This window comes from Podarcis liolepis (assembly GCF_965112155.1).
Source record: "Podarcis liolepis genome assembly, chromosome: 16".
In the NCBI taxonomy this organism is placed as follows: domain Eukaryota; kingdom Metazoa; phylum Chordata; class Lepidosauria; order Squamata; family Lacertidae; genus Podarcis; species Podarcis liolepis.
This window is the reverse complement of record NC_139567.1, coordinates 29,535,763-29,555,613: the sequence shown is the minus strand read 5'-3', so window position 1 is coordinate 29,555,613 and position 19,851 is coordinate 29,535,763. Positions and strand designations below refer to the sequence as shown.

At 49.1% G+C, this 19,851-nt stretch overlaps 2 protein-coding genes across 2 annotated transcripts; both read left to right on the top strand.

Moving 5' to 3' along the window:
• Nucleotides 1-9,555, top strand: TBL2 (transducin beta like 2). The gene is made up of 7 exons (XM_083479345.1): nucleotides 1-1,531; nucleotides 2,120-2,250; nucleotides 2,999-3,183; nucleotides 4,197-4,348; nucleotides 5,089-5,215; nucleotides 7,886-8,038; nucleotides 8,996-9,555. The coding sequence occupies exons 1-7, from the start codon at nucleotides 1,378-1,380 to the stop codon at nucleotides 9,450-9,452; spliced, it is 1,359 nt and encodes a 452-aa protein (XP_083335471.1). The 5' UTR covers nucleotides 1-1,377; the 3' UTR covers nucleotides 9,453-9,555.
• A 2,624-nt stretch (nucleotides 9,556-12,179) lies between these two features.
• On the top strand, nucleotides 12,180-19,754 carry BCL7B (BAF chromatin remodeling complex subunit BCL7B). The gene is made up of 6 exons (XM_083479475.1): nucleotides 12,180-12,312; nucleotides 14,306-14,381; nucleotides 15,255-15,354; nucleotides 16,957-17,127; nucleotides 17,663-17,742; nucleotides 18,806-19,754. The coding sequence occupies exons 1-6, from the start codon at nucleotides 12,221-12,223 to the stop codon at nucleotides 18,896-18,898; spliced, it is 612 nt and encodes a 203-aa protein (XP_083335601.1). The 5' UTR covers nucleotides 12,180-12,220; the 3' UTR covers nucleotides 18,899-19,754.
• The last annotated feature ends 97 nt before the right edge of the window (nucleotides 19,755-19,851 follow it).

Sequence of the window (19,851 nt, the reverse complement as noted above, 5' to 3'; positions counted from 1 at the left end):
GAATTGTTGGAAGGGCCATCCCACTTCCTGGATAGCCGATTTCCGGGTTCTTCCTTCGTTCCAGCTGAATTTCCCATTTGATCAGGAGGGTTGCGGGCCGAATCGAGACAAAGGCGGTGTGTTTATCACACTCGGCTCGCTTTACCCGGAGGCTACGGAGGTGTTGCATAGGCTGAAGCATGTTGTGTAATTGTATTCTTGCCGTCTTGGTTCTTTGAATGAGCCTCTGAGTGCAAGTCAAGGGTATAGAGGCTTTTTCTGCTGGGCGAGGTGGCCTTTTGCCCATCGTCCCCCACCTTGGGGGGGGGGAACAATCACACTACCTCTCAGCCTACTTTATAAGGTTGTTGTGGGGAAGGAGAACGATGCATGTCACCTTGAGCTCCTTGGAGAAAAATGGGCTACAATAAATACATGAAGTGCGGTTGCTTGATCTGCTGCCCACTGTGGGCTGCAGCAAGCCCCTTCGTGTACCATATCTGTTTTCGGAATCGCTTCTTATAAGAGATTCCAAAGGCGGTCTTCACCTTTAAACCGGGCTTGGATCGGGCAGCCTTTCACAACGGAGGCTCTACTGTCCTCTATTAACGTAGCAGGACACGTGGCGATCCGACCGCCTGCGACTCCAAGCACCTCTCCCCCCTTCCCTTCCGGGATGTTTCCCTTGGGGGTGGGGTAGCCCTTCAGATAGAGGACTATACTTCTCCGCAAAGCGACATGCAACGCCACGAGAGACCAAAAGTATGTATAAAGAAATTTAGAATCAAAGTCTCCCCAACTAATTTCAATTAAAAGAGAGCTCGCAGTTTAAATTTTTAAAACCACCCCTCCCCAATTAAAACCAATCAATCAGTAATGGCTTGTGCCGTGACTCCTAGCGTTTGCGGGCTGGGACTGACATTTTATTTGCTATATACATTTTGCATGTCTTTTTTGTACCCCGCCTGGAAATCGTAACATGATAGGCGGCATAGAGATGTGTGTGTGTATTAAAACGAATGAAGCTTTAAAATCATGGATATCGCCATTCATTCAAGTATACAAGGACAGCTGTCGCTTCTTCCCCTCGGGGGGAAAAGGACGAGGAACAAACGAAGTTTAATGGTAACCGCAATTTCTCTATCCTCCTCTACACCCGAATCCTCTTTGCGGCTCAATCAGCGCACAGTGCGTGGCCAATCCCGCGAAGGCTACTTTTGCGCGCGCGCCCCTCCGCCTCAGAACCGCTTCGGCGCATGACTGACGGCGGCTAGCGAACGCGCGCGCGGCGGAAATCGCCACCCATTGGTCGGTGGCGGTGCTACGCGCGTCCCCGTCGGCCTTGGTCCCGCGCGCTGAGGTGGCTGAGGCGAGAAGGCGGCGGCGGCGGCAGGGAAGATGGAGGCGGCGGCTGTGCCGGGTTCGGCGTGGCTGGCGGGGCTGTCGCTGGTCCTCGGCGGCCTCGTTCTCTGGCTGGTGCTGATCCTGCTGAGGCGGAGGACGGAGGAGGCGGAGCCCAGCCGGAAAGGGACGGAGCCCGTCACGATCGACGGTGAGAGCGCGAGACGAGGAGGGGCGGGGCTTAAGGCGAGCCACACCCCCTTCGGGAGTCCTCACTTTGCCCCAGCTGCAAAATGGGTCGCTAGGCTGAGTCGTGCCAAAATTTCAGGATGAAAGCAGTGCCTCGTATATCATATTCAGTTATATTGGTTGCATAATATGGTTTAGGTCAATAATGTGTTGTGATATAAAGACAGTTTAGGTGAAATTCAATATAATTACATAATTTGGGCTAAGTTTCATATAATTTAGCTCAGTATGGCGAACACTGGTGGGCAGCAGCTTTCCAGCGTTTCAGATAGGGAGCCTTTTCCTTCCTTACCTGGAGACACCAGGGATTGTACCTAAGAGCTTCTGCAGGCAAAGCAGATATGAGCCTTCTCCAGCTCTGTGGATTACTGGCTTTTTCATAGCATCGTAAGTTGTGTTTTCAAGCTCCATTATGTTTGGAAACTTAAAATCTATTTTGAAAAAATGGTCCTGCATCTGGCCTTGCTCTTCTAAATTCTGGGAGAATGCTGATTGTCCAGTCCGTCTTACCTATTTTTAAAATAAGACTTTCTTCAATTGTATTCTGTAGATCAGGATGTGAACAGTGAAGCAGCCAGCAAAACATCAGTCCCGAAGAAGCAGAAGCAGCTTCAGCGGATCCGCAAAGAGAAGCCCCAGCAACACAACTTCACCCACCCGCTCCTGGCTTCAGCACTCAAAGTGAGGCCTGGCAGGCTACAGCTTGTGTTCTGTGTTTCGCGGGAAAAGGAGTGGGCTAATCTTATGTTGGAAGTTTACCTTTATAGCAAGTCAGAGAGCTATCTGGCTCAGTATTGCCTGCATTGATTGGCAGTGCTAGTCCAGGGTTTTTAGGCCAGGAGTTGCTCCCAGCCCTGCCTGGAGATACCAGGAATTGAACCTTCTGCATGCAAAGGAGATGCCCTGCCAGTTGGTCTTTATCTAGTGATGGGGTTTGCCCCTTCAGAACCCTTCTGGGTTTTTGGAAATACTGGATCCTCCTTTCTCCTCACATACACACATGTACATTGCAGAAAAATATAAGAGCCAGTAGATTAGAAATGCAAAAACTCACAGTAGTGGGGAAGATTATGACCTGAGAGAGGCGGTGGTGGTGTAGTAGTTAGAATATCATACAAGGATTTGGGAGACAAGGGTACAAATCTGCAGTCAGCCATGAAGCTCACTTGCTGACCCTGGTTCAGTCAGCCCCTCTCAACCTAACCTACCTCACAAGGTTGTTGTGGGAATTAAATGAGGGGGAGAACCATGTACACCATTTTGAGCTCTTTGGAGAAGAGATGGGATGTAAATCAAATCAACAAACCCTTTTGCAGCATGGCAACCAGCTCTTTGCTCTTGGGCACACGCCAGGATGGAGCACCTCTGTATTCTTTTCCACTTTTAGTTTGTTGAGAGGCCAAAGGTTGATCCTCTTTGCATTCTTCAGGGCCACAGTGGGAGCATCACCTGCCTGGATTTCAGCAGCAATGGGAAGTACCTGGCGTCCTGTTCTGATGACCGCACCGTCCGCATCTGGAGCACCAAGGACTTCCTGGAGCGGGAGCACCGCTGCATGCGAGCCAACGTAGAGCTGGACCATGCCACTTTGGTCCGCTTCTACCCGGACTCCAGGTGGGGAGGCTGTGCCTGGACATGGGACAATTAGCTTTGCTCCTTCTCCTCCTCTTTACAGCTGAAATTGCAGACTAGCTGATCCTTTCCAAGAAGATGGGGAGGACGGATTAGAATTACCAGCAGCTCAGGTTGATCGGTGGAGTCATCAGCCCTTTTTAAAAAAAGGAGCTAGTAGCTAGAGCTAGTTTAAGTTCAAGTTCAGCATCCCCCAAAGCAACTAATTCCAGTTTATGTCTGTCTCCTTACAAAATGAACCAGTTCAGTTCACAGTCATTTCAGCCTTCAGAATGTTATAAGCTGCTTTGCTGAAGTATAAGATATATTTAAGAGGAGTAGGGAAACATTTTTTCAAAACCACAGTGGAATGTGACGTGTTTAGTTTGTTTTTCCCAGCAATTAATATATTTAAGCTTAAAGGTCCAAAAAGTATCAACGAGGGGAAGATACACACATAAGGACACGACTGTGAAATAAAAACTGTTCAAAATTCTACCCCACAACAAATGTAATTCACATTCTGTTCAGCCAGCAATTACAGGAGGTGTAGCTCAAAGATTTTGGAACTAACTTAGCGAACTTTGCAAACTAGCTCATTCCAAGCAGTGAGGGTGGGGAGGGAGTCAATTCCTATAAACCAGTGTTAGTAAATGCTATCCTGGAGTAGGGGGTGTCAGCACCGACCACCTGTCCAGGTCTGCTACTGCTGGTCCAAGCCACTGTCCTTCTCTGCTGTAACAGCAGCGATGGAGCAAGCCTGTTGTCAAGCTTCTTCCTCACTACTCTCGTCCCCTGCCAGCCTTATGTTAACATTGAACTGGCATTGGAGTTTGATTAGGGGAGTGCTGAAGGAGGACAGCACAGGTGCCCATACAACACCCTGCCAGCTTTACTTCCAGGAGCAACAATGGAAACACTGGCAAAGCACCTGGGGCTGGGGGATGGACTTGAGGCTGTTGGAGCAGCTTGTACTTGTGCTGCTTACAGGCACTGCCTCTCCTTTCTTCAAGCAGAGCCTTTATTGCGTGGCTGGCCAACGGAGACACCCTCAGGCTGTTCAAAATGACAAAGAAGGAAGACGGCAGCTTCACATACGCCGCACTTCCAGAAGACTTCCCAAAGCTGCACAGAGCCCCCATCATCAACATTGGAGTCGCAGACACAGGTATGGAAGAGGCGAGGGGACTCTCTTTTCTAGGGTTTGGCTTCCTAAGTACCCAGAGCTGAATTGGCCGGGGAGAGCCAATGAAACCCTAAGAAAAAACAGCTGCATCAGCCCAAGGGCCTGTCTAGTTCAGCATCCTGTCCTCACAGTGGCCAGCCAGGTGTCCCAGTAAGAAACCCACAAGCAGGTCTGGAGCACAAAAGCCCTCTCCCATCCCATGGTTTCTGACATGTGTGTGTGTGTGTTGCCAATTATTTTTTATTGATTTTCCAAATCACAACCCAATTTTCACAAATTATTACAAATGAATACAATTTTAATTAAATGATTTCCCACTCACTATTGTTGACACGACCTTGGCTTCTAATATTACTGCATAAACTATTTAAAATTATTTCCAATTACAATGCATTACCCAAAATTATCAGCTGTACTCTTAGCAATTTCCATTCATGTTGAAACATTGTTTAAAGCATTTACATACTTTTATGAAACTTCAAAGTGAGAACATAATCTTTCTTTTCATTTTATTCTGTGTATGACAGTTCTAATATATAATCTTCATTGGCCTGATCCTCTGCCCTTTATACCAAACATCTCCATATTCAAAGATGACCTTGAGTGGCATTCCTTTCTGGGTGCTTGCAGTGCTGTGGTTGTTATTCAGTGCATAGCTGGTATCTCAAGGTTAACCATGGCTAGCAGCTCTTTGCCACTGATCTCTTGTCTCTCCTGCCCAGGGAAGTACATCATGGTCGCCTTCAGTGACACCACCATCCTCATCTTGGACACAAAGGGGGACGTCCTTGCCACCATCAACACCAACCAGATGAACAACACCTTTTCAGCTGTGTCACCGTGTGGAAGGTAAGGGTTGTGTCCGCTACGCGGCTGAGCTGCTCTCTACCACCTGCTTATCCTCAGGGCAGTCAGTTGCTTGTATTCCCCCATGAGCCAAGAAAACCAAGGGCATGTCCCCAGAGTTAGCTCTGAACTAATGCCAAAGAGTTAATAGAATCATCGAGTTGGAATGGTCCTTGGAGGTCCTCTAGACCTTCATTGGTGTTGGGTCTACAAGGCAGGAGGCAACGACAGGTTTCCTGCCACATGACAACCCAGCCTCTGCTTAAATCCCTCCAGTGAAAGAGGGTCTGTGGTTTCCCAACCCATTGTGTCTCATTCTCAAGATTCCTCTTATGTTCAAGATGCGTCTCCTCACATTGAGCAGAAATCTGCTTCCCTGAAGTTTCCACCCACTGTAGACCCAGTCCTGCCCTCTGGAGCAACAGCAGACAATTTTGCTCCATTTTCTAAGCTCCTCAGATATTTGAAGACTGCTGCCCTTTTTCTTAGCGCGCGCGCTCTCTCTCTCTCTCTCTCTCTCTCTCTCACACATACACACACACACACACACACACACATACACACATACACATACACACAGAGAGAGAGAGAGAGAGTTTTCTCTTCTCCAGGCTAAACAAACTCAACTCATTCAGCTGTTACTCACAGGATTTGATTTCCAAACGCCTCACCATCCTAGTCACCTTCCTCAGGAGAACGTTTGTCAGTATCCTCCTTAAAATGTGTTGTCCAGAATTCAGATGTGGCCTAACTAGGGTGGTGTTAGCTTTCTCTCTCTCTCTCCTAGCTTTGTGTCATTGGCAGATTTGATGAGTGTCCTCTCTACTCCCTGATTCAGATTATTTATAAAAAATATTAGCACAAGGCGTAGGACAAAGCCCTGTGGCACTCCACACACAAAACACACACGCACACGCGCGCACACACACACAGTTAAGACACAGCAGCCATCAATGAGCATACGCCAGTGTACGGTTGCTTCATGTGGCTCCAACCTCAGTAGTGTCCAAACACCCCTTTTTCTAACTTATTTATTTATTTCATTTATATTCCTCCAAAGAGTTCAAGGTGGTACACATGGTTCTCTCCCTCTCCCCACAACAACCTTATGAGGTAGCTTAGGTTAAGAGGCATTGACCGGCCCAGGGTCACCCAGTGAGCTTCATGGCCAAGTGGGAATTTGAATCCTGGTCTCCCAGGACCTAGCTCAACACTCTAATCACTACACTACACTGTCAACAAGAATATAATGGGAGACTTTGACATGCTTCACCGAAGTCAAGACATTTGTTGTTGTTTAGTCGTTTAGTCGTGTCCGACTCTTCGTGACCCCATGGACCAGAGCACGCCAGGCACTCCTGTCTTCCACCGCCTCCCGCAGTTTGGTCAGGCTCATGTTTGTAGCTTCGAGAACACTGTCCAACCATCTTGTCTGTCCTCTGTCATCCCCTTCTCCTTGTGCCCTCAATTTTTCCCAACATCATGAGGTGGCCAAAGTATTGGAGCCTCAACTTCACGATCTGTCCTTCCAGTGAGCACTCAGGGCTGATTTCCTTAAGAATGGATACGTTTGATATTCTTGCAGTCCATGGGACTCTCAAGAGTCTCCTCCAGCACCATAATTCAAAAGCATCAATTCTTCGGCGATCAGCCTTCTTGATGGTCCAGCTCTCACTTCCATACATCACTACTGGGAAAACCATGGCTTTAACTATACGGACCTTTGTTGGCAAGGTGATGTCTCTGCTTTTTAAGATGCTGTCTAGGTTTGCCATCGCCTTTCTCCCAAGGAGCAGGCGTCTTTTAATTTCGTGACTGCTGTCACCATCTGCAGTGATCATGGAGCCCAAAAAAGTAAAATCTCTCACTGCCTCTATTTCTTCCCCTTCTATTTGCCAGGAGGTGATGGGACGTGGCCATGATCTTCGTTTTTTTGATGTTGAGTTTCAGACCATATTTTGCGCTCTCCTCTTTCACCCTCATTAAAAGGTTCTTTAATTCCTCCTCACTTTCTGCCATCAAGGTTGTGTCATCTGCATATCTGAGGTTGTTGATATTTCTTCCGGCGATCTTAATTCCGGCTTGGGATTCATCCAGTCCAGCCTTTCGCATGATGAATTCTGCATATAAGTTAAATAACCAGGGAGACAATATACAGCCTTGCCGTACTCCTTTCCCAATTTTGAACCAATCAGTTGTTCCATATCCAGTTCTAACTGTAGCTTCTTGTCCCACATAGAGATTTCTCAGGAGATAGATGAGGTGATCAGGCACTCCCATTTCTTTAAGAACTTGCCATAGTTTGCTGTGGTCGACACAGTCAAAGGCCTTTGCAAAGTCAATGAAGCAGACAAAGTCAAGACATACTATTGAACTTTTCTCAGGTTGCTTTCAACACATGTACAATCTGTGTGCAAAAGAGATGAGCTGTGCAGATCAACAGGTATACACTTTCACACAAACACATGAATGTGTGTAGAGAAAGCTTATACATGCATTTAGTGTAACATGTGAACAAGCCTTACATGTGCTGTTCCCAGGAATATGAGGCAAGAGTGGTCTGGAGCAACTGGGAAGAGGAAACTTTCAAGGCTGGTTGGTGCAATTGATTTGGCACAGCCTGGCTTGGGAATAACAGGGCACTTCCTCCCTTGTGGCTTCCCTTTCCTTCAGGTTTGTTGCATCTTGTGGCTTCACTCCCGACGTGAAGGTATGGGAGGTGTGTTTCAGCAAGAGTGGGGACTTCCGGGAGGTGACCAGGGCCTTTGAGCTGAAGGGGCACACGGCTGGCGTGTATTCCTTCTCTTTCTCCAATGACTCCAGGCGGTAAGTGAGGAACTCTCTTCCAGCTGCACTTCCCTCTGGTAGTTCTGTGTCCTGTTTGTCACCTGCTGACTCCTCCAAAGAGCACTCCTGGTTATCTGCTGCGCTGGGTGGGTGTGGCCAGGAGGTCCTTTGGACTGGCCTCTTCTTGCCCGCATCTCCTCCCCTATAACTAAGCAGCCAGAAGGAACCTCCTTCCAAGATTTGAAGTTACACCATAGCACTGTCCTCCATGCCCAGGGACAAGCATCCTGGTTTGGTTATTTCATGAGGCTTCTATGCTAAATGGCTTCAGACTGTTGTTGTTGTTGTTAGTTAATTTATTATCCGCCCTGCACCTTAAGGTCCTGGGACTGGTTACAGCATTGAAACACAATATTTAAAACGACTGAAAACAAGTTACAGCCATAAAAATAAGGTGGCTCCTAAAAGCATACACCTCAGATGTCAAAAGCCAGGGTAGCAAAGAGGTGCGTCTTCAGCATCCTTTGAAAGCTGTATAATGAAGGCAACAGATGTGGCAGGGAGTTCCACAGCTCAGTGGCTGCCCCTCTCCCAGGCCACCACCCTCCAAGCCTCTAAAGGCAAAGGAACTACCAAGAGGTCTCCCTCTGCTGACCCAAGAGCATCTGTAGGGAAGGAGGCAACTAGTCTTTCAGGTGTTTTGCACCTGAATCATTTAGGGCTTTAAACCACCAATGTGAGCAATATGAATTGGCAGCCAGGTGAGTAACAATTTAAACCAAAGCTGAATTTCCCAGCTTGCCTCTGACACCCCAAACCCAGGGGGAAACAGGTAGTAAAGCAGAGGTGAGGAACCTAGTCAGCCATCAGCAAGAAGCTGATGGAGACTTAGTGGGACGTCCTCTCAGCCTGAGGCGGCATTCTGCCACAGCTGCAGCTTCTACAGCTCAAGACTTCAGCCCGGAGGGTAATGTCTTCTTTCCTCCCCCAATCCAGGATGGCAACGGTTTCAAAGGATGGAACATGGAAACTATGGGACACAGATGTCGAATACAAAAAGCAACAGGACCCGTACCTGCTCCTGACAGGTCGGTGCCAGGTGGCGGAGCCCTGTCGCGTTGCCCTGTCCCCTGACGCCCGAGCCCTGGCCATCTCCAGCAGGACCAGCATCTTTGTTTACAATACCCGGAATGGCGAGGAAGAGGAGCGCTTTGAGGGCGTCCATGGCGAGCACATCACAGACTTGGCCTTCGATGTGAGCAGCCGCTTCCTGGCCTCCTGCGGAGACCGGGCTATCCGCATCTTTCACAACACGACGGGCTACCGGGCTGTGGTGGAGGAGATGAAGGCCCTGCTGAAAAAGGCCACCAATGAGTCGACAAAGCAGAGACTGCAGCAGCAGGTCACAAGTGCCCAGAACGCTCTGGACGCCATCTATGGCAAGGGCAACTGAGCCCTTCCCAGAGCAGGGGGGTGCAGGGGTGGCTTCTGCTGGGCAGACCCAGGGCTAGGATTTTCATGTCAGAGAGACAGCTAATAAAATATGTTTTGCACAACTGTCGCTCTCCCAAGTTTTGATGAAGCCTGTCACCACGAGAAAAGCAGAGGAGCATTGCTCATTTCCAGACTAGGCCTCTAATACAGGGCATGAAAAAAATTTTTTTTGAATTGTTCCCACTTGGGTCTGAGCCATCCCAAGAGTGGGTCTGTCCCTATATGTCGCAAGAGAGCAGAACTAGCTTTATTTTTTTAAGGGTGTGGGGTGTAGACCTTGCTCCAACACAGCATATATAGCCCTAAAAAGCAGGTTGAAGTGCTTTGCTCTAGGGGCAGTGGATCAGCTGGCCTCACACTGATGGTGTTTAATGCAGAGCAGAGCTTTGGGGGGGGGGTCCCTTAATTCTTTCTTGACCTACTTTTTATTTTATTGACTCATCCTAGTCCACTGATGGGTGTTTAATTTACAGAGTCAACCATACAGAGGAAGGAAGGAATTTTTAATAGTGAGAGGGCTTAAGCTGCATGCTTACCTGGGAGAAAGTCCCGTTGAACTCAGTGTGGCACTTCTGGATACACAAGTAAGGATTGCACTGAAGCTCACCATGCTAACCAGGCATACTTCTGAGTAAACATTATTAGTATTTTACTCTCTGGCTCACACCACATAATTTAAGTCTACTCTTATTTAAGAACAAAAGATATGTCTGCCTAGATTAGGCCACTGTCCTGCTATCCTGCTGTGGTCAACTTTTGGTCAATTTTGCTCTCTTGGAAGCTTTTCATACTGTGATGTTGGACACTTTAACCAAGAACAGGCAATCTATGGCCCTCTAGATGCTGTTGAGCCCACAGTTCGCATCACCTGCCCTGACCATTGCAGTGGCCATGCTGACAGGCTATGGGACCTAGGAGTCCAACAACATGTGTTCCCCATGCCAGGCCTAAACTCCCCGCCAGACTTCCACTGCAGATAGTTACAGTCCCTCCAGTCCTACCAGTGAAAACCATTTCTCCTGCTGCTGGGGTTGCTGCCTTCAGCATACGTTTCCAAAGACACCTTCTGTTAGGCAGTGGTATTGGCGTGCAGTGATCATGTCTAAATGCTGCCCAAGTTGAATGCACCTAAGGGTTGGTACCTGGCACATTTTAAAAAAATATACATCCATGCAGCTCTTTGAATCTTTTTGTGGGTTATAAATGTGAGATTGACCCACATTCATCAGCTATCACCTTTTAAAGAGAGATGGTCTGTATCTTATTTCTGCTGTGTATCTGTTGCTGTGTCCTGGGTTTCTTCCCCATTTAATTGTCACAGATACAGTGTGAGTAACCTAAGGCTCTGAACCCTTCTGCTATCAGCTGGGCTTTGTTACGATAGGGAGATTCGGCTCCAGCACATGAGCTCTTTTCTAAAATTGGTCCCTCTCTAGGTGATGGTGTTTTCACAGATTTTTTCCATGGCGAAAGGGCAAAATGTTTACTACCTGCTTTTTGTGTTCCGTGATTTTGAGATCTTCAAAAGATTCCACTGGACATGATCAATCTAAGTCCACCAGGCTTGATACCTTATTTTGATTTATTTATATTTCACTGCCCACCCCATTTGACTGAAAGAACTGTCAAGGTAGCAGCCAATTGAAAGCTACAATCCTTTGCCTGCTTACTTTGGAGTAAGGCCCATTGAACAAAGGAGGAGTTTCGTAGCATAGGATCAAGCCTCACATAAATGAACAGTTATTGGCTGGCTCTGCAGGGTAACCAATCACAGCTAAGACATCCTTCAGGGTAGGAGGGCTGCCTTGGTCTAGCCCAGGTGTAGGGAATCTTTGGCCCTCCAGATTTTGCAGAACTATAATGCCCATCATCTGTGGCCCTAGGTCACACTTGCTAGGGATGATGAGTGTTGTAGTTCAGCAACATTGTGGAGTGCCACAGTGGACCCAGCCCTGTCTTCCCCTTAAGAGGCATTAGTCAGAGCATATTTTCTCTAGGTGCTGCGAGATGGTGGGATGTGCCCAAAAGTGCAGTAGTTGGCAGTTTGGGCTCACCATGTATGCAGAAAGTTTGCATTTCTGATGTTCAAGAGCTGTACCTTATCCCTGAAAACACAGGATTCAAATTATGACACAGCTGTATTTGTGAGGAGGACATTGGTGTTCATTCAGATTGCAAACGGGTACCATGCAAAGCATGCTCCACCACTGAACTATAACTCCTCCCTTTAAAATGTTTCTAGTCCTCATGATTAACGACCAAAGAGTTGAAATAGGAAGCTGCCAAGTCAGGCCACTGGTCTATCCATTGTACACTAACCGGCAACAGCCCTCCAGGGTCTCAGATAAAAAGAAACCTTTCCCTGCTCTACCTTGCTGAGGACTGAAGTGAGCACCATCTGCATACATGCCTGTCTGTAAAGCCGCTTTTTCCCACGTCTTCATTATCACGGCTTAGGGATCAGTTTTAAAATTTCATAATAAATAAATGAACAAGACCGTTGCCGTAGGGCATGTACAGAGTGCATTAAAGCTCCGCCCTTCCGCATGCGCACGGGAGTGGAACCGGCTTGCGCATGCGCAGTGAAGTCAGATTGCTCCCTCGGGCGGGGCAAGGGCGCTGACGCGTTACGCACGGCGGGTGTGGGGGCAGTCGCGCGCATGCGCAGCGCGGCTGGGCAAAGCTGCTGCTGCTGCGGGAGCTGGCGCTGCCGGGGCCACGAGCGCCATGTCGGGTCGCTCGGTGCGGGCCGAGACCCGCAGCAGGGCCAAGGATGACATCAAAAAAGTTATGGCGGCCATCGAGCGCGTCCGCAAATGGTGAGGGGACGGGGGGAGGGGCCGTTGGTGGGAGGGGCTTGGCGGCGGGTCAGCCAATCCTCGGCGGCTGCGGCCTTGGTGACAGTGGCCCAACCAACCGACGGCAGCCGTTTGGCGCGATGGGCGGGGGCTTCCCGAATTGGCCAATGGCATTGTGCTTGTTGTAGAGGTGGGGTTGCGGGGAGAGATGTGCTTGGCGGGGCTGCCGGCCAATCGTAGTTCAGAGGCGGGTGATGCCTGGCTGCTAGGATTGGCGTGACGTTTGGCCAGTCGCTCCAAAAGGGTCCCTGGAGGGGCGGGGGACCCAGTTGTCATGGCGACTGGCTAGTCTACCTGCCGCGGACTGACACAGTTTGCTGGAGAGAGAAGCTCTTGCTTAGTTGGCGTATGCCGCTCAATTCGCACATGCGTTCCTTGCTTATTTACATATTTTACGCTTTTTTCTGAGCTCTTTGCCTGCATGGTTTCTACGAGGCAGGTCAGGGGGAGGTGGAAACAGTACTTAGGCATTTTATCCCTTGTCATTATCTCAAATGGCACCTCCAGAGAAAGGGGCAATCTACCTTCATGCTCTGCTTTTCATGGAAGGCATCGGGCTGCTACTGCTGGGAGTTCATCCTGGGAGCCTTTCCCAGCCCTACTTGGAGATGCTGCCAGGGATTTGAACCCTAAGCTAAAGGCCACTGTTGCAGCTTTATCTGCGATTATGGGGGCAGCCAAAGAAAGGGCCTCATCTGATGACCTGAGACCTTCCTAGATGGCTGCTTTCTTACCACGATGGTAGCCTGGATGGGCATACCTGGGTCTGACGCAGCAAAGCAGTTCTTACACTCCTACTTTGTGTTAAGTCGGTAGCATCAGGTTCCTTTTAGCCAAGGTATACCCTGAGTGGGGCATGGGCACTGCTGCTTATCCCATTGTCTGAGCCTGCCGGAGAGAGAGAAAGAGCTCTATAAAGCAGAGACACTGGATCCTTTTAAATTCCCCTGTGGAAAACCTTCAGGTGCCAGGGGAGACCAGAGGCAAAAGATTGGGGTGCCCTCTTGACCTTTATTGAGTAGGCTACATTCTGGCCATGCCAAAGTCAATAGGTGCCTCTCTCCATCCAAGGCAAGTGAGAGGCATCGTCATAGTTCAAGGACACATTCCAGGCAGGTAGAAGTGCTCTAGGAGAGCAAGGGGCACGACAAGGAGCAAAGAGTGAGGGGCCAGATTTAGCACACAGGCCTACCATTCCCAACCCATGCTGCACAGTTTCTTTTTTTATATATATAATAATATTTATTAGTTTCCCAACAAATTGAACACAGCACTACAAAAAACCAAAAAAGAAAAAACATACAATAATACAATACAATACAAAAAAGAAAAGAAACTGCAAAACACTAACATACAATTAACAAAACAAAACAAAAACCATTTAAAACACAGTCCAATTTCAATATCTTATCTTTCTTTCACTAATTTCCACGACCTCCTCACACCTCCCTTTTTGTATTCCACTTCTATTAATTGTTTCAGCAATTCCTTTCCATCTTCCTCTGTTTTCTATCCTATAATTGTCTTAACACATTCTAACCTTATTTTTCCCTTTAATGCTCTAATAATCTATTTATACTTAATTCCTTATAACATTTCTACTAAAGCCATATAACTTCATTCCAACATCTTTCTAACATTCATTAATTTTACAGTATTTCTGTAAATAGTCTTTAAACTTTTTCCAGTCTTCTTCTACCGACTCTTCTCCCTGGTCTCAGATTCTGCCAGTCATTTCTGCCAATTCCATGCAGTCCATCAATTCATCTGCCATTCTTCCCTGGTGGGTAAATCTTGTGTCTTCATGCTGCACAGCAGTTTCTCCCTGGCCTCATTGCAGCCTCAGAAGGCAAAGGCAATTGCCAGTGGGAAACATGTGGCAGGAGCGGGTGGTGATGTATCATCTTCTTCATCGTTGTGGTTGCACCTAATCTCTTTCATTATCCTGGCTCAGGGAGAAGAAATGGGTGACGGTGGGAGACACATCCCTGCGGATATTCAAGTGGGTGCCTGTTGCCGACAGCAAAGAGGTGAGGGGATGAGCACCAAGCCCTTCTGGGAGTGAGAGAAGGAGGGCTGTCTTCCAACACTAAACGGGCTTGGAGGAGCCCCCTCTTTCCCCCTCCCCATTGTAGGCATATCCAAATGAAGCATCAAAGGGTCACTTCTGTCTCCTGTGGATGTAGAAAGCAGACCAGGGTGACTGTCTGACGTTCGATGACTGCAATTTTGCCTAAGTGTTCATTTGATTGTCTTGCTTTGCCAAATGAAGAACACCCTGCATTTGTTTGGCTCCAGTTTTCCATTCTACAAATACCATTTTGAATTATATCCCTGCCTGCTTGGGTGCCCAGTTTTGCGTATGCCACAACATCATCATCATCATGGTTACTATTATAATTCATTATTAATATCTGCCTTTCCCCCAGACAGGGACTCAAGGTGGCTTACACAAATTAAAACAGATGAAATAAGCTTACAGCATATAAAATATAATAATTAAAAACTAATTAAACTCTAGTAGGATTAAAACAACGGGGGTGGGGCGGGCAAATGATTGAAATACAGATAATAAAAACAGCACAGCACTGTTAAAGCCCTTTCCTTTAAAAAGCAATTGGTTTTGATGACGATTCCCTCCAAGATTGGAATGGGGAACCTGCGGCATTCCAAATGTTGCCATCTCCCATCATCCTTGGCTGCTGTGACTCCTAGTTGTTGGGGTCCAGCATCTGGATGCCACCCTCTCAGCCCTGCTTTAAGCCCGAGTACTAGACCCAGGGCAGAATCTTCTTTCGCATTTGTACCCCCACAACCTCCAGGCTGATGAAGCACCACTGAGGAGCATTGGGTCCCAGTGCTGGCAGGGGAAACTCACAGCCTTATTTTTCTCTCCCTTCAAGAAAGAGAAGTCCAAAACCTGCAGCACTCCTGCTTCCCGGGAGCAGAACGGCTTCCCAGCCGAAGGGGCGGCCAACTCTTCGCTCCTTCTGGAGTTCCAGGGTGAGTAGGCTGGGGAGCAAAGGGTTGCGTTCTCTTGGGGGCAACTTTCTGGGGCCACGAGACAGTGGTGGGCAGGCCCAGAGACCAAAGTGGGTCGAGCAATTCATCTGATACTCCCCTTTGCCTGGTAGGATTTTGGCCATGCCAGAGTCAAAGGTTTCTACACACTCACACATCTCCATCCTCTCTCCAGGCAAGCCAAGAGGCCTTATCACACTTCAAGGACACACTTCCAGTCAGGCACTTGAGGAAGGCTTGTGAGGCAGGTGGCCTGGGGAATAGGCTGTGCAACCTGGGAAAGAAGTGTAGCTTAGTGAGGCTCTGGAGGGCCAGATGGAGAGGCCCAGAGTTCTGCATTTGGCCCTTATGTCCTCCTCTGCCTTTGACCTTGGCATGCCAGCCAAGCAGGAGACGTCGACCTGCTACAGTGACCTGTAAAACTTATGCCAGGAAGCAGAATTGCATCATTTCTCTGATTCTACATCATTGCGCCATCTCTCCCCCCCCCCCATTAGTTTGCATAATCTACTCTGGTTTCAGCTGGCGTTCTTGAAAGGGGCAGACACTGATTGCTCAACCAACTCAGTGCCCCTCGCTTTTCGTTTTTGAGACTTTAGCCAGACCCTTCACGTCATAAAGGTTAGAAACATTGTGCTTGCTTTTTAAAATGAAAGGCTGAGGTTCTCAGGAAACAAGATTCCACACCCAGCTTCTCGCAGAATTGCAGTTGGCCCGCTGCCCTGACCAGAAGACTTTCTCAGCTTCTGGCCGTCTGTCTGTGTGGGTGTCGTCGTCCGGTTTGAGGGTTGGACTTTCTAATTCAGAGAAAATGCGAGTAAGAAGTGACAGAATTGAAGTTTGTAAAATTTTGCATGGCCTGAAGAAAGTGGATGGAGTAAACATTTTCTCCTGCTGTCATAACGCTAGAACTCACGGACATCCAGTGAAGTAGAAGATTCAGGACAGATAAAAGGAAGGACTTCACACACCGCTGAGTTAAACTATGGAACTCCCTCCCACTCCCACCGGAGGCAGCGATAGCCACCAGTTTGAATGGCTTTAAAAGAGGATTAGGCAAATTCGTGGAGGGAAATAAGGCTTTCAGTGGCTACTAGCCATGAGGCAGCAATGCTTCTGAATCCCAGTTGCTGTGAGAAGATGCTGGATGAGATGCGCCATTGGTCTGATCCAGCATCATCATCTTATGTGTGTCCAGCTCAGTCTTCAGTGGGATCTCAGTGAGCTGCAGCATTTGCGTACCACCCAATGGCTACCAGCCATGATGACTGTTCATTCAGAAGCAGTGATGCTTCTGAATATCAGTTGCTGGAAACAGCAGGAGAGGAAAGTGCTCGGATCTTGCTTGCTGGCGTCAGACTGTCTATTGTGAGAAGAGGATGCGAGACATTGACCTGACCCAGCAGGGCTCTCCTCATTTCCTTAGGGTAGGGAAGCTTGCATCTGCCCACAGTGGGAAGCCCCAAGAGCAACCCATTCCAAACCAGGTGGCCTCTCAGGTGTGGGGAATGCAGACACAGGAGCCGGCCGTGCTGCTCCTGGCTCCAGCTCCTGAGGCGGCCTCTCCCTCCCCATGCATTTCAGATGAGAACAGCAACCAGAGCTCCCTCTCGGACACCTACCCACTCAAGGCGGACAGCAGTCTGGCCTCCAGCCCCAGCCCCCAGCAGAGTGAGTCCATGAGCCCCAGCCACGCCTCCGACTTCCGGGCTGACGACTCTCAACCACCCACGCTGGGGCAGGAGCCCTTGGAAGGTGAGTGGTTTAGCCCAAGGGGACTGCTGTGGGGCAGGGGAGGCCCATCGAGGGCGACCACTGCCCTGGAGGGGAAGGGGCAGATGGAGTGGGGCATCCCCTAACAGGCAGCTTTTACCTGGGAAAAGGAACATTTACTATCTTCATCTGGTAATTCTACAGTGGTACCTCGGGTTACAGACGTTTCAGGTTACAGACTCCGCTAACCCAGAAATAGTACCTCGGGTTAAGAACTTTGCTTAAGGATGAGAACAGAAATTGTGCCGCCGCAGGTAGCCCCGTTAGCTAAAGTTGTACCTCAGGTTAAGAACGGTTTCAGGTTAAGAATGGACCTCCAGAATGAATTAAGTTCTTAACCCGAGGTACCACTGCATAGCCATTCCTTGAGAGGAGGGTGGAGATGAGGTTCATTTCCCAAGTTTTTATTGGCATCACCTCAGTCCTGTGGAACTCCCTGCCACTAGAGATTCAGTGGGCTCCTTCTGTGCTAGCTGTTTAACACTTGCTGAAAACACTTGTCAACTCCTGTTTCCAGAGCCTGCCCTTCCGCCCTCTGAAGTAGCCGATGAGCCTCCAACTCTCACGAAGGAAGAGCCAGTTCCTCTGGAGGCTGAGGTAAGGATGGTGAGCCAGGCAGAGTTAATTGGCTCTCTCTGGGATCTAGGGCTCGGGGGCTGGAGCATTCTAGATCCATGGCCCAGAAAACTGGTGTTAGTTCAAGGAAACAACGATGTATATAAAAAGCAGAATTCCTTAAATGCCAAGATCCAAGTTTGGGGCACATACTCTTTGGTGAGTGAACCCCAACAGAAATGTAAAATCACAAACATGCAGGAAATAAAAGTGTGGAAATATAGGCTGTTAGACCTTTCTGGTATGAGTTCCAAAATTTCCTTCTTCCCCCAGCATAGGATAAAGACCACATGCCTGATAAGCTAAAAAATAGTTTGCTTACAAGCTCTCCAAAGATCAGATTCATGTGCTTTAGAAAAGGTTGCACAGGCAGTAAAACTTAGCTGTTACAAAGTGGTGAAAGTTCTTAAATTATTGGTACAGGAAATCAGGAGTGGCTTGTGAGAACCATGTGGCCTGAGCTCAGGTAGACTGAGGAGGAACAAAGGCTTAATTACCTGGTCCCTCCCAAAGACAGCTTACTCTATGGTCTTAACCCCTTCATGCATTAATTTGACTTCAGCATGAAGCTGGTTTCCCCCCATGGAGATTCTGGAAAGGGTTTCCATTTGGGGAGCACGGCTGCAGCCTTTCTACTAACTAACTGAATTTATAGCCCACTCTGACTCAAAGGCTTAGAGAAAGTGACAGCAGTATGGTAGGTTTTCTTAATGCTCATGGCTCTGAATAAACCAGAGAATCATAGAACTGTAGAGTTGGAAGAGACCCAAGGGTCATCTAGTCCAACCCTCTTCAGTGCAGGGGTCTCAGCTAAAGAATCCCTGACAGAAGGCCCCCTAACCTCTGCTTTAAAACCTCCCAGGAGAGTCCACCACCTTCCAAGGGAGTCCGTTCCGCTGTTGAATGGCCTTTACCCTCGGAAAGCTATTCCTATGGTTTATTCGGAATCTCCTCCTTTGCAATCAGTTGGCAGCCCTGTGCTAGAGAGAACATGTCAGAGCCAGGCTCAATATGTAAAGCAACTCCTTGTGTTCTTCTCCTGCAGGTACCTGGCACAGAGGAGGATTCCGGCGCGCCTCCGCTCAAGCGATTTTGCACAGACCAGAATGCCACGTGCCAGGTGGCCTCCGAGAGCTAGCCAGCTCGCCCGCTTCTGCCCCGTCCCAAGAGCCACCCCGCCCCCAGGATGCCACTCTCTCAAAGTTGGCATCCTCTTCCACCTCCGCTCCCCTCCAAGAATCAACTTGCTGTTCCCACGGCCCTTCCAGAGGCCGCCTTTCTCCCCCTACCACCCCGTGCAATATTTTCCCAATGCCCCTCGGAGCCTGCCGGCTACATCTTCCCAACCCGCACACCTAAAGGACAAGGCGTTGCCGGGGCTTCTCCTGTCCGCTTTTTAATTTGCCCTCTTTGTGGCTCCGGGGGGCAACCCCTTGGGAGGTTTCCATAGGGAAAGAGGAGTTGTCAGCACTTAACGGGCAACCCCCGAGGTCCACGCACCGCCTCTCCTCCTGCAGGGAGCGAACGACTCTCCTGCGAGGAGGGGCAGGGCCTGGCGGGGAGCCCAGCTGGGATGCTGTGCAATAGTTGTGGGGTTAAGCCATTAGCACTGGAGTAAGCCAGGTCTCTGCCCACCAAGCAGTGGGCCCTCGCTGGAGGTGGGATATGTTCGAGGAAGCCAAGGCTGCCTTGGCTGGGGTCAGGTGGCCAGAAGGCACCCTCCCTTGCCAGCGGGGCTGGCCTGGCCTTGGGGGTCAAGGAGGCCGCCCTGGGCACCAAAGGGACCCTGCAGCCCTTATGGCAGAAGCAGCTGCCACTGACCCCCACGGCCCCTCCTGCCTCTGCAGACCTGTCCCCTCCGTCGCGATCCGCATGCGGAATGGAGTTTGCGATCGAGGCCCTGCTGTGGTGCGGAGTGCCCAGCCACGCAGGGAAGCAAAGAGATATTTTAGCACTGAAGAGAATATTTTTAAAATTAAAACTATTTGAAGTAATCCCTCTGTGTGTGTGTATGTGTGTTGGGAAGCGGTGGTGAGTAGCTTGGGCTTGGAGATCCTTTGCTAGATGGACCAGGCCTTGGCAGGTGGGGGA

What these genes read in the sequence shown, in the direction of transcription:
- TBL2 (XM_083479345.1), top strand. Translation starts at nt 1,378, where the DNA reads ATGGAGGCGGCGGCTGTGCCGGGTTCGGCGTGGCTGGCGGGGCTGTCG. An exon ending in CATTGGAGTCGCAGACACAG is followed by an intron (nt 4,349 to 5,088) that starts GTATGGAAGAGG and finishes TCTCCTGCCCAG; the next exon opens with GGAAGTACATCATGGTCGCC. An exon ending in TTCTCCAATGACTCCAGGCG is followed by an intron (nt 8,039 to 8,995) that starts GTAAGTGAGGAA and finishes CCCCCAATCCAG; the next exon opens with GATGGCAACGGTTTCAAAGG.
- BCL7B (XM_083479475.1), top strand. Translation starts at nt 12,221, where the DNA reads ATGTCGGGTCGCTCGGTGCGGGCCGAGACCCGCAGCAGGGCCAAGGAT. An exon ending in CTGTTGCCGACAGCAAAGAG is followed by an intron (nt 14,382 to 15,254) that starts GTGAGGGGATGA and finishes TCTCCCTTCAAG; the next exon opens with AAAGAGAAGTCCAAAACCTG. An exon ending in GGGGCAGGAGCCCTTGGAAG is followed by an intron (nt 17,128 to 17,662) that starts GTGAGTGGTTTA and finishes TCCTGTTTCCAG; the next exon opens with AGCCTGCCCTTCCGCCCTCT.